This window comes from Pollachius pollachius (genome assembly GCF_949987615.1).
Source record: "Pollachius pollachius genome assembly, chromosome: 7".
Taxonomy (NCBI): domain Eukaryota; kingdom Metazoa; phylum Chordata; class Actinopteri; order Gadiformes; family Gadidae; genus Pollachius; species Pollachius pollachius.
This window is the reverse complement of record NC_136940.1, coordinates 4,791,584-4,804,332: the sequence shown is the minus strand read 5'-3', so window position 1 is coordinate 4,804,332 and position 12,749 is coordinate 4,791,584. Positions and strand designations below refer to the sequence as shown.

Here is a 12,749-nt window from a genome sequence, read left to right as displayed (position 1 = left end):
AGGCGTGACAAGTCCATTTGAATGGGCAGGAATGCATAATGTTCAGTTTGTTGAGTTTGAGATCACTGCAGGGTCAAGACCCGTTTCAGTTCCAACAGGCCTACAGTCTGGTAGCATAGCAATGAAAGAACTCAGAGGTTCAATTCCCCCAAAGAAGGTGTTTAAGTGCCATGTCTTTTGGCATATGTTGCTGTTCCCAATATAATGGATGTTGATTTATTTTTCCTGAGGCATCCCTTCTAATAGATTTCATTAATCCTAGTCTAGAAGGTTGAATAAGGACTTGGTTGTTGCCTGTGACTAATGGCACACATGCAGCAATGAGGTCCTTCGCTGTGATAAATCACAGGAAACTTTCTCCTTTTCTTTCCAGTGTTTTTTTTTCAACGGTTTAAAGAAAGCGGGGGGTTGAAGTTGGGGGGTTCCCCGGTTTCTCTCTGACAGTTAAGCTCCTGTCCTGCGTCTGATATACAGCAGCCTCTGAATCATCTACGTCCTTACCAACAAATGGAAAGCAGCTGGGTGAGAATATTGGGATTTGCTCAGTGACTAGAGGGCATACCCAGTCCACAGACATCCTAGTTCTCTGTCCCCAGATTCCCTGGCTATTAGGCTGCGTGAAAAGACAAAGCAGCACTTCACATTAGAGTATAAACGGGATGTCCGTGTGGTAATGTTGACGGCCGAGTGGTTGTTGACAGCCCATCGGACTGAGTAATTCAGTAATCGGCCATTGATGGATAATAACCATCCTGCCAAAGGGAGAAATCCCATTGGCTGTAACTGTCCAATTACCGTTCAGTCTGGAGGTGTTTGGCAGGTGAATGAAATGGAGTGATGGAGATGGATGGACAAGGAAGAAAAATAGGAAAGGTGCAAGGACAATATTGTCTATAACCTGTTCTGCATGCAAACTGTTAACAGCAGGTAATAGAGGGATCTTTTAGCTCAATCGAATGGCTGTTTGATGATGAAAAACAGTGCAGGCTTGCAACCAGAGATATAACTCTGTCGTAGGCCTTCTCTGATTGATTTTCTTATTATGTCCTCATGCAGCAAGTTATGGTTGTTCTTCCATCAAAAATAATTGATTTCTGAGTTAGAGGGGGCAAATAGATAGAAAATATTAGTGTTGTATAAAAGTTAGACATTCAGGAAAACCTTTTTTATGCGGTTGTGTTCAAGAGTTAAGCCTACTTAAAATAAAGAGAGATAAATGATGAGATCCCAAATGAGATTGCTCTTTCTTTTGTTACAGCCTTTTTAGATCATGGATGGCCCGATGAATATGAAAAAAAGACTTTTGAGAAGGCTGTAGTTCGTTAAGTGTTTGATTTAATTTCCGATTAGGGCTTTGTCTATTTACGAAAAGTGTGTGGGATAAATAGGAAAATCATGTTTGGTCACTTTCAACTTCGGGTTTGTAGACCTGAATCTGCTTTGCAGATGTATAATCAACGACGTATTTCAGACAAGGAAGATAATAACTCTGTATTGAAGAGAAATTATCTTATCCCATACGTTGACATAAAAAACCTTTTTGAAAGAGAGCCAACAGCATCTGGCTGCTTTATTCTTAGACCTACTCCTTTACTTTCGTCTGGTCTAGTCTCTTCCTCGTCCCCCGCGTATGCGTGTAAATATCTCTTCCTCCTGTTATTTTGGGGGAGTGTTCAAACTCCTGCAACAAGCCTTTTTTTTACGACTGGGACAAATCAGCAACAGACGCGCGTAGACAGCAAGGCGCGGGTTCGCGGCGGTCACAACACAAGGGCTAAAAAAGGTAGCGTTCAGCGCACGGCGAGGCGGTCCTCTGCCAGAGGAAGAACGGACGCGGTCGACGGTCGCTGAAAGACCTCCAGAAAGGTTCGTACGAGAAGGTCACTTTTTAAAAAAATATGGTTATGGAACTCTGCCTTCATGTAGAAATAATTGCGCGGCTGAGCCAGGAGGGTGTATATACATTTTTTTGATTATATATTTTTTATTTTATTATTTTGTATTATAAAAAATGAGGAACTAATTAGACGCACCATGCTCATCCGATCATATTGATACATTCTTTTAATTCAGAAGTGTTATTTTCCAGGTCCGATATTTGACACCTCACAAACGTTCCTGTCAATGATTTTGTGTTCATTTCCACTGTGTTGGAATGTCTTCTTTTTTTTTTGCCTTTGAAGTTTGTTATAATCTGGATTTGATTCGGCACAAAGGAAAATTGAAAACAGATTAAAAAAGGTGTCTGTAACTGGGCTGAAAGCGATCAGTATTGAACTAAATAAGTGTCAGTGTGTACCTGTAAATATTGAAGTATATGCTATTGCCCATCCTTTCTACAGAACAGTGAAACAGTGGTATTATACTAGTAAACATTTAAAGGTTGTAGCCAAGTGCATGCATATGAGGTTACAGGACTGCTGATTTATTATGTAGATGTTTGATGATATGTTTTTGATAAGAAAACAATTTGAAAGGAGAGTTAAGTCTGAATTGAGTGAAGATGTTTGACACCCATCCAGAAGTAAATTGGTTAACTTCCGCTCATGTGGTATGTGGGACCCCTTATCGACCCCTTAACGACATGTGTCTGATATCACTAAGTCCCTTTGGATAAAAGCATCTGCTAAACAAATCAACAGTAATGGTCTTCAAAGCAGGAGGACCGTTAACCAGTCATTACTTTAGTAAAAGTCCACCATTATCCGTGTAGGAACCAAGCAACTCTCTGAACTGTCAAAACCACGCCAAGCCAAGCACTTTGTCTCTTTTTAACCTGTGAGGGGTGGCTGGTTAAAACACAGCACGCGCATACGTAGATAGATATATTCGGACTGTAGTAGACACCAGCGCTGCTGGTGTAGATCTGTTGTTGCGTACCTATGTTGTCTGTGTTTAATGAAGTGTAATCTTCCTCCCGTTACCCTTGGGGTTGAGTGAAATGCATGTGGTGACATAAAAAATGGGCAGCATCACAAAAATTTGAAAAGTTGGGGTTGCAATGATTTCAAGAACGGCCTAACCGGTATGAATGAGAAAGATGGCCTGAGATGAACCTGTACCTGTGTTCACTGTAGGTCGCTAGTGTGTTTATTGTGGATGATCGTTATAGTGTTTAATCAGTATCTTGTTGCGGCCCTGTACAAATACACCAAAGACATGTTTGACTTTTGCTGGCGCGTCACCATGACAAACAGAGTTGCAGCCGTTATCCATAAGCTCACACGGAGGAGGAAGAGCACATAGTCAGATCTTCGAGCACAGATGGACTCCATATTTAATGGAAAAACACCAAAGATTAGGCCTATGTCCTGTCACCAGCCCAGAATGTTTAATGTTTATTGTTCCCTCAGTGTAGAATGACAAATAGCAACATCAATTAACATACTGACATTCTTAAACCTGGGTATTAGCTTGTTGTGTATTACAGTAAAGCTCTATGGCTTACCCATTTGTTTAAATGGGAAACCATATGTCAGAGACAGGTTGGAAAATGATGTATTGATTTCAGAGATCCCTCGTGCTAATGGGACTCTCAGAAGGTCAAAGCTTGAACGTGTGCATCCTCTCTCTTTGCACTCTAATCCCCAAAAGGTGACCCTCCTTTTCCCATTTACTCCATGTGGAAACTCACAAAGATGTGTGTGGAAAATATTTGATTATACATTTGGTTTTCAGGATGAAATCATCCTTACGGTTTGTTCTGAGTCATATGCCCGCTTGCATCATGAGAGCGTGAGTGAACAAATACCCATCGATCAAATCTCCAACACATAAATATTGATCTAAAACTGAAATCCATACCGGGGGTTTTCTGTGGCCGTTTGTCATTTCAGTCGAGGTGAAACGCATACTTGGCCAGTTCTTCCTGTAACTACTAGTGCATGTTGACGCAAAAGCATTTCCTGCTCATTCTTTCCTCCTGTTAGTCATGTGGCTGTTTGGTTCGCATCTCTTGTTATTTTCCTCTGTGATGCACATCACCCACACTTTCCAATCCGTTCCTGCAGGAGAAGGAGTTATACCATCACCATCCTGCCCCTCCTCCTCCATCCACCTCCTCCTCCTCCTCCTCCTCCTCCTCCTCCTCCTCCTCCACCACGATGAACGCCTCTTCGTCCCCCGCCGGCAACGAGAGCACCCCGCTGTGCTACTCCATCAACACGCCCCCCTTCAACCGAAGCAGCACCGCCTTCACCCTGTCCGCCGTGTTCAGCAGCCTGGGTCTCACCTCCAACCTCATTGCCCTGGTGGTGCTGGCCAAAGCCTACCAGCGCACGCACAGCCGTTCGCGCTCCTTCTTTCTCACCTTCCTGGGCGGCCTGGTGACCACCGACTTCATGGGCCTGCTGGTCACCGGCACCATTGTGTTCACCTACTACCTCACCGGCTTCGACTGGCGCCAGCTGGACCCCCGCTGCCACTTCTGCAACTTCTTCGGCATGTCCATGGTGTTCTACGGCCTGTGCCCGCTGCTGCTCGGCGCCGCCATGGCCGTCGAGCGCTTCGTGGGCATCAACCGGCCGTTCGCCCGCTCGGCCAGCATGCCCGGGAGCCGGGCGGTGTCCATGGTTCTGATGGTGTGGACCTTCGCCGGCAGCCTGGCCCTGCTGCCCCTGGCGGGCGTGGGGAGCTACCACCTGCAGCCTCCGGGCTCCTGGTGCTTCATCAACATCAGCTCGCGGGGCAGCGACCAGGTGTTCTCGGTGCTCTTCTCGGCGGTGGGCCTGGTGTCCATCGCCGTGTCCTTGGTGCTGAACACGGTGAGCGTGGGCACGCTGATCCGCGTGTGCTGCGGGCAGGGCAGGGCCCAGCGGCGGCGGGACTACGAGGTGGAGATGATGGTGCAGCTGCTGCTGATTATGGTGATCGCCACCCTGTGCTGGTGCCCCCTGCTGGTGAGTGGAATGGCGGATTTTCGAGTACCCCCCCACCCCCCCCGTCCGGTGAACCGCTAACGCAGACGTCAGAGCTGAGCTGAATAGCGCGCGTTCCTCTGTAATCAGGCTTGACGTTGGCGGTTCTCAGACGGTTTTGTTTTCTTGAGTAAGCTCACGCACCACTTTAGTCATTCGGCTCGGCCAAAATAAACGCCACGCTGGATTGAGTTCGTCTCTTCCATTTCAGTGGTACTCATCCTCCGCTTGATTTTCTACACGGTGCATCGCACTAAATTTCGAACCGTGCGGCATTCAGGGATCATTTATCTCTAATTGTTGACCACCACCATTTCAGAGGGATAAATGTATACCTTCCCCCCCTCTCGTGAAAGCCCCGCCATCCTTCTGACAGCGCCAGTGCTGACAGACGGGCTATAAAAGAGCCGCAGATAAGGAGCCCTTGTTAGTGAACCTCCATTAGCCAGCATTGGCAACAAAGCACTTTCCTCTCCACTGTAGCCGGTGAGAATGTATGTGCGCAATGTTTCTGTTTGTTTGTTTCTTTTGTGTGTGTGTGTGTGTGTGTGTGTGTGTGTGTTTGTTTTTATTTGTGTGTGTGCCTGTCTGTGTGTGTGTTTTATGAAGATAAGCCCTGTGGGAGACTGGTCCATCTCCGGTTGTAGACAGAAAGAGGATATCCGCCCTCCACCACCACCACCACCACCACCACCACCACCCAACCCTCAGTATTTTATTCCCTTAACACTCCCCCCCCTCTCTCTCTCTCTCTCTCTCTCTCTCTCCCCCCCTCTCTCTCTCCCCCTCTCTCTCTCTCTCTCTCTCTCCCCCCCCTCTCTCTCTCCCCCTCTCTCTCTCTCTCTCTCTCTCTCTCCCCCCCCTCTCTCTCTCCCCCTCTCTCTCTCTCTCTCTCTCTCTCTCTCCCCCCCATTCTCTCTCTGCTCTAAATGTCTTTATATTACACTGTACATATTGATCTTGGACCCCGTGGTACTTAGTTCTTATACGGTAACAATATGTAATATTACATTAGCGCCAGCATAGTGTTACATGAGACCGTGGCTACACACTTCTGTTGGTCGCCATTAGATAATTGGTTTGTAATTCTATTGAATAGTGCCATTTACTGCCCTCTACTTTATCTCGTCTGTCTTGTCCATTTAAACCAGTCGAGGGTGCGTGATTGCGATGAGTGTTTCTGCACATTGACTTTTGCCGTGGTCCCCAAGAAAGAAAGGGCAAAAGTGAAATTGAAGACCGATCTTTGACCAAACGGGTAGAGACAGCATACAGCAAAAATACGGGTGATTGCATTAGAACCCGATTTTGTGATTAAGACAGTGTCTCCTGAACACACAAGCCTCTGGTTTTCTGATGAGCAGATAACAAAGAGCCAAACACCCACACACAGTATAATCCGGAAGGTATGAGCATATGTGTAAGTTTGATGTTGTGTGTGTGTGTGTGTGTGTGTGTGTGTGTGTGTGTGTGTGTGTGTGTGTGTGTGTGTGTGTGTGTGTGTGAGCCGAAAAAAACATTTATTTCTACGTTGGTAAGAATGTTCCCGTTCTTCATCATGTGACAGCTTGAAAGCATTTTAAAAAAACAGTGGCTTTTAGAGGTTTTATGCACATTCATTAAACACTTAAACCAAATTGCCCATTGAAAAACAAATTGGCCATTGGTGTACAAAAATTGCCCCTGAGTGACATTGTTATCCTTGCCCTCGTCTCTAAACAGAGATATATATTGTTCAACACATTCATCATAACAAGTACCAAAGGGAATGGTTTTGGGGTACTGCAGGTCTAACAATACCCATCCACGGATAAGTATGCTCTCTAATCAAACCAAAGCACAGTTGCTTGCTTCAAGTTACAATATTGCCTGTGCTTTTCTCCGCTATGAGTACAGTATTTGTTTATTTTAGCTCTGTATTTCGGTCTCAGTTGAGATCGACTTGGTAGATACCTGTACATGAAATGGCCTATCGAGATCACTGCTTCCGACTGATCTGTTGATCTTGTTATGTAAGATCCTGGATCTGTACACCCATCAGGCCACAATTGCGCTTAAGGGGGCCCTTATGTAGACAGTGATGGTTGGATCAGCCTAGCGGTTGGGACCGTCCACTGGGTAAAGGCTGGTAGGTTAACCTATCCATCACACATCTGGTCCGACATTCCCATTCCCGTGCTGGTTTGAGAAAAAGGATTGCATAATGGCCCCCATCAAAATCTCACCCTGATGGTTGTGTTGTGTTCCTCAGGCCTGTCTAACCCTGTGTATGCACCTTCCCACCCTCCCCCCTACACAGACGTACATCCTAGGGTTGACGTTGTCTGACCACCCAGTAGACCAAGACTGCGTTTTGTTCTACTTGCGCTTGGCCACCTGCAATCAGATATTAGACCCCTGGATTTACATCATGTGTCAAGAGTCCCGAGTGAGGCGAGTGGATTGCATGAAAAAAACTAAGACTACCATCATCACGCCATCATCTCCATGTTCAGCGTCTGCGCTTCGCCCACCTCCACCAACGCCCCAGCACAACTCTACATGCATTAAAGCTCCCATATTGTACCACCAGCTGGGAGTGTGATTAGCCGTTACAAGCCGGCATACATCTAGTTGGACACGCCTACTTGTCATGTCAGAAGAGGCTGATTTTCAAAACGGCTTGTACCGGCTAATCACACTCGCACCTGGTGGTATAATATGTCACCTTTAAAGCATTGCTTGTCATTCAACATCGGTCCCTGCCGAATCCCACCGCACAGCTGCGTGTGGATCCATCTACTTTCAGACGTCTTGGGGGTCGACTCTGATGTTTGCGTTAGTTTGATTCCCAAACGACTGATTCATCGATTTTGTTTATTTTTTCAGATAGTTTTTCCTCCCCAAAACTATCATGATAAGAGTTTCCTGAATCAAATCAAATTTAGATATTTAACATTGAAGTAGAATAACTGATTTTGAACGCAGGACCAGCATGTAGTTAGGATACACCATTTTGAAAGATTCTAAATCCATATTTATATTATGATAACGTTTATTATAAGACGTTTTACATCTTAAATCTTTCACGAAGCTCGACATAAGCGTCTGTTCCTGGAAAGGGATCTTCTGGTGCCGTGAAAAGGCCTCATATTTAATGAGCAGAGAGCCGCAGCAAAGACGGAGAAAACAACTTTGTTTTAGCAACCGTCACAACAATGCTGCGATGAAATCAGCCAAGCCAACTTTTTCTTCCCCTGCCTCCCCCCTTCCCGATGTAGACTAGTAAATGCATGTTTTGCGTGCATGTCTGAATATGTTTTTGTTTTTGTATCTCTGCTAAATTTAGTAGCGTTAATTGTTTTCCTTCAGATCAACCTTTTTATTGCCTTGCATTCTCACGGGACATTTCCTCTGCTGTTTGATTCATATCAATGTGTTTCTCTCTTTCGTTCGTTCCTCTCTCTCCATAACTCGCCCGCCCTTTCCTCACTCACCACCTCGCCCAATCTTCCATCCATTCCACCCATTGTTGCCCTCTCCCTCTCTCTCTGTCTCTCTCTCTTCCCCACTCTCACTTTCTCTTTTAATCTCTCTATCTTAATCTCTCTCTCTTCTCCCTCTTTCTCTATGTCTCGAACTCTGACTCTCTCCCTTTCTCCCCTCCCCCTCTCTCTCTCCCCCTCTCTATGTCTCTCTCCCTTTCCCCTCCCCCTCTCTCTCTCCCCCTCTCTATGTCTCTCTCCCTTTCCCCCCTCCCCCTCTCTCTCCCCCTCTCTATGTCTCTCCCTTTCCCCCCTCCCCCTCTCTCTCGCTCCCCCTCTCTATGTCTTTCTCCCTTTCCCCTCCCCTCTCTCTCTCCCCCTCTCTATGTCTCTCTCTGCCCCCTCTCTCTGCCCCCTCCCTCTCTCTCTCCACCTCTCTATGTCTCTCTCACTTTCCCCTCTCCCCCCTCTCTCTCCCCCTCTCTATGTCTCTCTTCCTTTCCCCTCCCCTCTCTCTCCCCCTCTCTTTGTTTCTCCCTTTCCCCCCTCCCCCTCTCTCTCGCTCCCCCTCTCTATGTCTCTCTCCCTTTCCCCTCCCCTCTCTCTCTCCCCCTCTCTATGTCTCTCTCTGCCCCCTCTCTCTCTGCCCCCTACCCCTCTCTCTCTCCCCCTCTCTATGTCTCTCTCACTTTCCCCTCTCCCCCCTCTCTCTCTCCCCCTCTCTATGCCTCTCTCCCTTTCTCCCTGTCCCTTTTCTCTCCCCATCCCTATGTATATTCCTATCTGCCCTCCCCAATCTCCCCTCCTCTCTCCTCTTCCCTATTTCCCCACCCCCTCCCCCACCTCCCCCTCTCTCTCCCCTTCCCTATCCCCCCCATCTCCCCCTCTCCCCCCATCTCTATGTCTCCCCCCCCCCCTCCCCCTCTCTCTCCCCCCTATATCCCTCTTGCCGTCGCCAGGTGTTTATTGCGCAGACTGTGTTGTCGGGCAGACCGCTGCAGATCCGGCGACTTCTGCTGTTCCTTCGCTTTGCCACGTGCAACCAGATCCTGGACCCCTGGGTGTACATCCTGTTCCGCCGGGCGGTACTCCAGCGCTTTTACCCGAGCCTCCGAGTGTCCCGTGATTCCATCATGAGCCTGTACCCGTCACTGCGTAGGATGACCCGCAGATTGCCGCTCGCCGGAGCCAGGGGGCGTCTGAGCCAGGATGAGCCCCTGGAGTCCATCACCGCCACCCCCACCGCCTGCACCCCCATCCAGGCGTAGGAGCTGGGGGGACAAGGCGTGACTGTTTTAAGAAAGGGCAGCTTTCTTCAAAAGAAGGTGATTTTATTGATTTCTTTTGGATGGCCCCGAGACTGAAGATGAGCCTCGCAGACTTGTTTTATGCGCGATGTGATTTTGGTTTCGGTCACTGAACCTTCCAGCCGTGCAGACCGATGGGGGTCCCCGTGGAAAGAAGAAGTAAAGACATCACGCCAACGCCGGGTATCCGACTCATCAGTAATACAACACAATATCTGCATCGTGTCATCTTCGGAAACTTTGGAATTCTTCCGAAATTCGTTGAGGTGCAAAAAAATCCATTTTCGAAAAGACATGTTTTTTTGTGCATACGTCCTTTTGTACTCACATCCTTGTCGAAATTCTCTGTAGGGTTTTCCGACCACTTAAGGACGAGATTACGGCCTAAATGGACTTGAAGGATCGAAGGGTTGTCGAAGGATCTAATCTTTTGTTTATTATGAAGATTTGAGTATTTTTCTGGGGGGTTACCCACTACATTGTTTAGTGTGAAAAAGCTTGTAAATAATGGCAGCTGCCCATATTTTACATTTGGAATTACTTGTGTGTGGAATCACTTTGCTTTATCTGACAAGCGTAATGAATGTCTATTGTGATTGAGCCTTTTTGACTCCTCCATTGAAGGAAATCTGACCCTATTCAGTCTTTTCTGTTTCACCAAACTTCTTTGTGATGTTTTTTCTTAATAAGTGTATCTTATTGTGTGGACAGTCTTTCTACCTATATTTTGACCTCTTAGCCTAGACAACAAACTTGTGTGTAAGATAAAGGAAAACCATAAACCTTGACGACACAACACAAATGCAAAGGCCACAACACAAATGGAAAAGCACCAAACCAAACGCAAAATCCACAAAAGTCAGGATGAACAACTGGGGGATAGTTTAAGTCCATCTTTACATGATCGTATCCTACGTTTTAATAAATGTGTGCATTTAAGTCAAGATTTTAAGCAGGATCCATCCTTATCACCAGTATGTAACCCACTAAATCACCTTTCACCTATTAATAACTTGTTAGGGTTTGATTTCCCTCTAAGCTGAGTAAGAGGAAGAGGAGATAAATGGAAAGAACTGAATTGCTTCGTCAGGTAAACTCTGGGCCGGTGCCAACCTTTCAGAGGAGGTGGAATAGCTGTGGGTGCAAAAATGATGACCCCAGGCTGCTAGCATTCCATCTAGCATTCAGAAGACATAGCTTATTAACAGACTGTTGACGGTTGCGGGATCGTAGCATTAGCGTAGCAGTCCAAGAACGTTTTTTCTACAAATGATCAAGGGTGAGTCTCCTGTTATTAAATCATAATCATTCGTCTCGATAGAGCAGTCCTCCATTCACTTCATGAGCACATCAACTAATATTCGTACATTTGACCTAACAGGGACTTCACGGGACAGCTTATATGAAATTTGAATAATGATAAACAGACAGTATTATCCTTGTTGTAGCATTGTACAACATACTGCCCACAAATACATTTGTTTACTGTATTTTCTTTATTTTATATTAAATAAATATATGAAAGAAAATATCATGGTCAAATAACTGTTGGTCCACTGTGACCTAAGAAGTATTTTAGCGGTTTTTTTTCTTTGCGTTACCGATTTGAAGCAAATTAAACTCACAATGCTGTTGTTAAAAAACCTGTAGAAGACATTCTTTATCGACTTAAATATATTATCGCGCATCCCCAACGTGGTCACCTTAGTCAGAAAACCAAGTGCACTAACGTGCTCTATGATATGGGCCAGAATGGGTATGAATGTGGATAATTGAATTTTCCCTTTGCTATTAGTATTAATATATAAATGCATACATTAAAGTCACAATGTGTAACATGTCCACTGGCTCATAGGTTAAAATAACCTCTTCTGTAATGAATGCTGATGGATAGCGATTCCCATTATGTTTTCAATAAAATCACGTCCTATATACATTCTACAAATAAAAAAAGTCTGGCCAGCTTGTACCTCTCCCTTTGTTTAGGATATCCATACTTTGGACACTCACAGAACCCCTAATACCCTCACCACCCAGCCAGCTGAGCTAGTTCGCGTCAAACAGTTGTATTTCCAAGTAGAGCCGGAGGGAACAGCGTTATTCTGATTTTTTGGAATTCTGAAAGTCTCCTGCCTAATAACTGGGATGGTATTCATCCTCCACATTGCGACTTCAACCCTTGATCCAATGAGTATAGATTTGCCTTAAGTGATTCATTTGATACATTTGCTGCATGAAATATTACAGTTTGTATATGAAACCCATTTCATTTTATTTCTTTGTAGTTCTTTCTCGCAAAGGGCTTCTACAATCTTCGTCCTTTGGTTAGTTGACGCCCTACATTGACTGGTTAGTTGGATATCAGTTGTTTTTTGTCTTATTTTATGTTTGACTTTGACTTCTTTGTGTTATAGAACCTATATATTATCTGTTAATATGAAATGTACCGCCTGAAATGTACTAGCATGAAGAAAGAAATAGCATAGCATATGAGAAACTATCTCAAGAACTTTCATTGAATACAATAAATAAACACGATGGAAAGCAATTATAAAAAAAATGAAAGCAACTGATTGCCAGTCAGGATATGCAATGTTTTATTAACAATAACAAGTTATATATGAAAAACAAGTGGAATGTTTACGCTGTTGGACAACAAGTCTTTCTGGAGTTGTATTCTTCTTACAAAAAGTGAGGAGAAGAAAACGGCACACAGTGTGCCTGTTAAGAACACTATTAAGTTGTTACGTTCAAATGTTTTCATCTGTATTAATATTTATACATCAGGTCAACACCTATTTTACATTAATGTCATGAAACACAGTAGCGGCTCTTAACGCACCAAAAGAGCCCCTGTCAAGAATCAAGACTTAACTTACTTACGTTTTAAGATTAAAAGCCCCCCACTTTAAGATGAAAATCGTTATAACTCAGTGGAGAGAATCGATGGAGATTGACCAAAACATTACATCTCATTCGCCAAGGTCAACCTTAAGCTATCCAATGTAAATTTAGCATAAAAGTTAGCATGTTGTTTTCCCCCCTAAACTCTCGTTTTCGGC

The 12,749-nt window shown here is 45.1% G+C and overlaps 1 protein-coding gene across 2 annotated transcripts; it reads left to right on the top strand.

The window, feature by feature from the left end:
• Positions 1-1,732: 1,732 nt before the first annotated feature.
• On the top strand, positions 1,733-12,215 carry tbxa2r (thromboxane A2 receptor). 2 transcript variants are annotated; one of them, XM_079740144.1, is made up of 3 exons: positions 1,733-1,866; positions 4,011-4,898; positions 9,340-12,215. In XM_079740144.1, exons 2-3 carry the CDS (start codon positions 4,104-4,106, stop codon positions 9,646-9,648), a joined length of 1,104 nt encoding a protein of 367 aa, XP_079596270.1. In that variant the 5' UTR covers positions 1,733-1,866; positions 4,011-4,103; the 3' UTR covers positions 9,649-12,215. The 2 variants fall into 2 exon arrangements, with proteins under 2 accessions (XP_079596270.1, XP_079596271.1); XM_079740145.1 differs by lacking the exon at positions 9,340-12,215 and adding an exon at positions 7,216-8,749.
• The last annotated feature ends 534 nt before the right edge of the window (positions 12,216-12,749 follow it).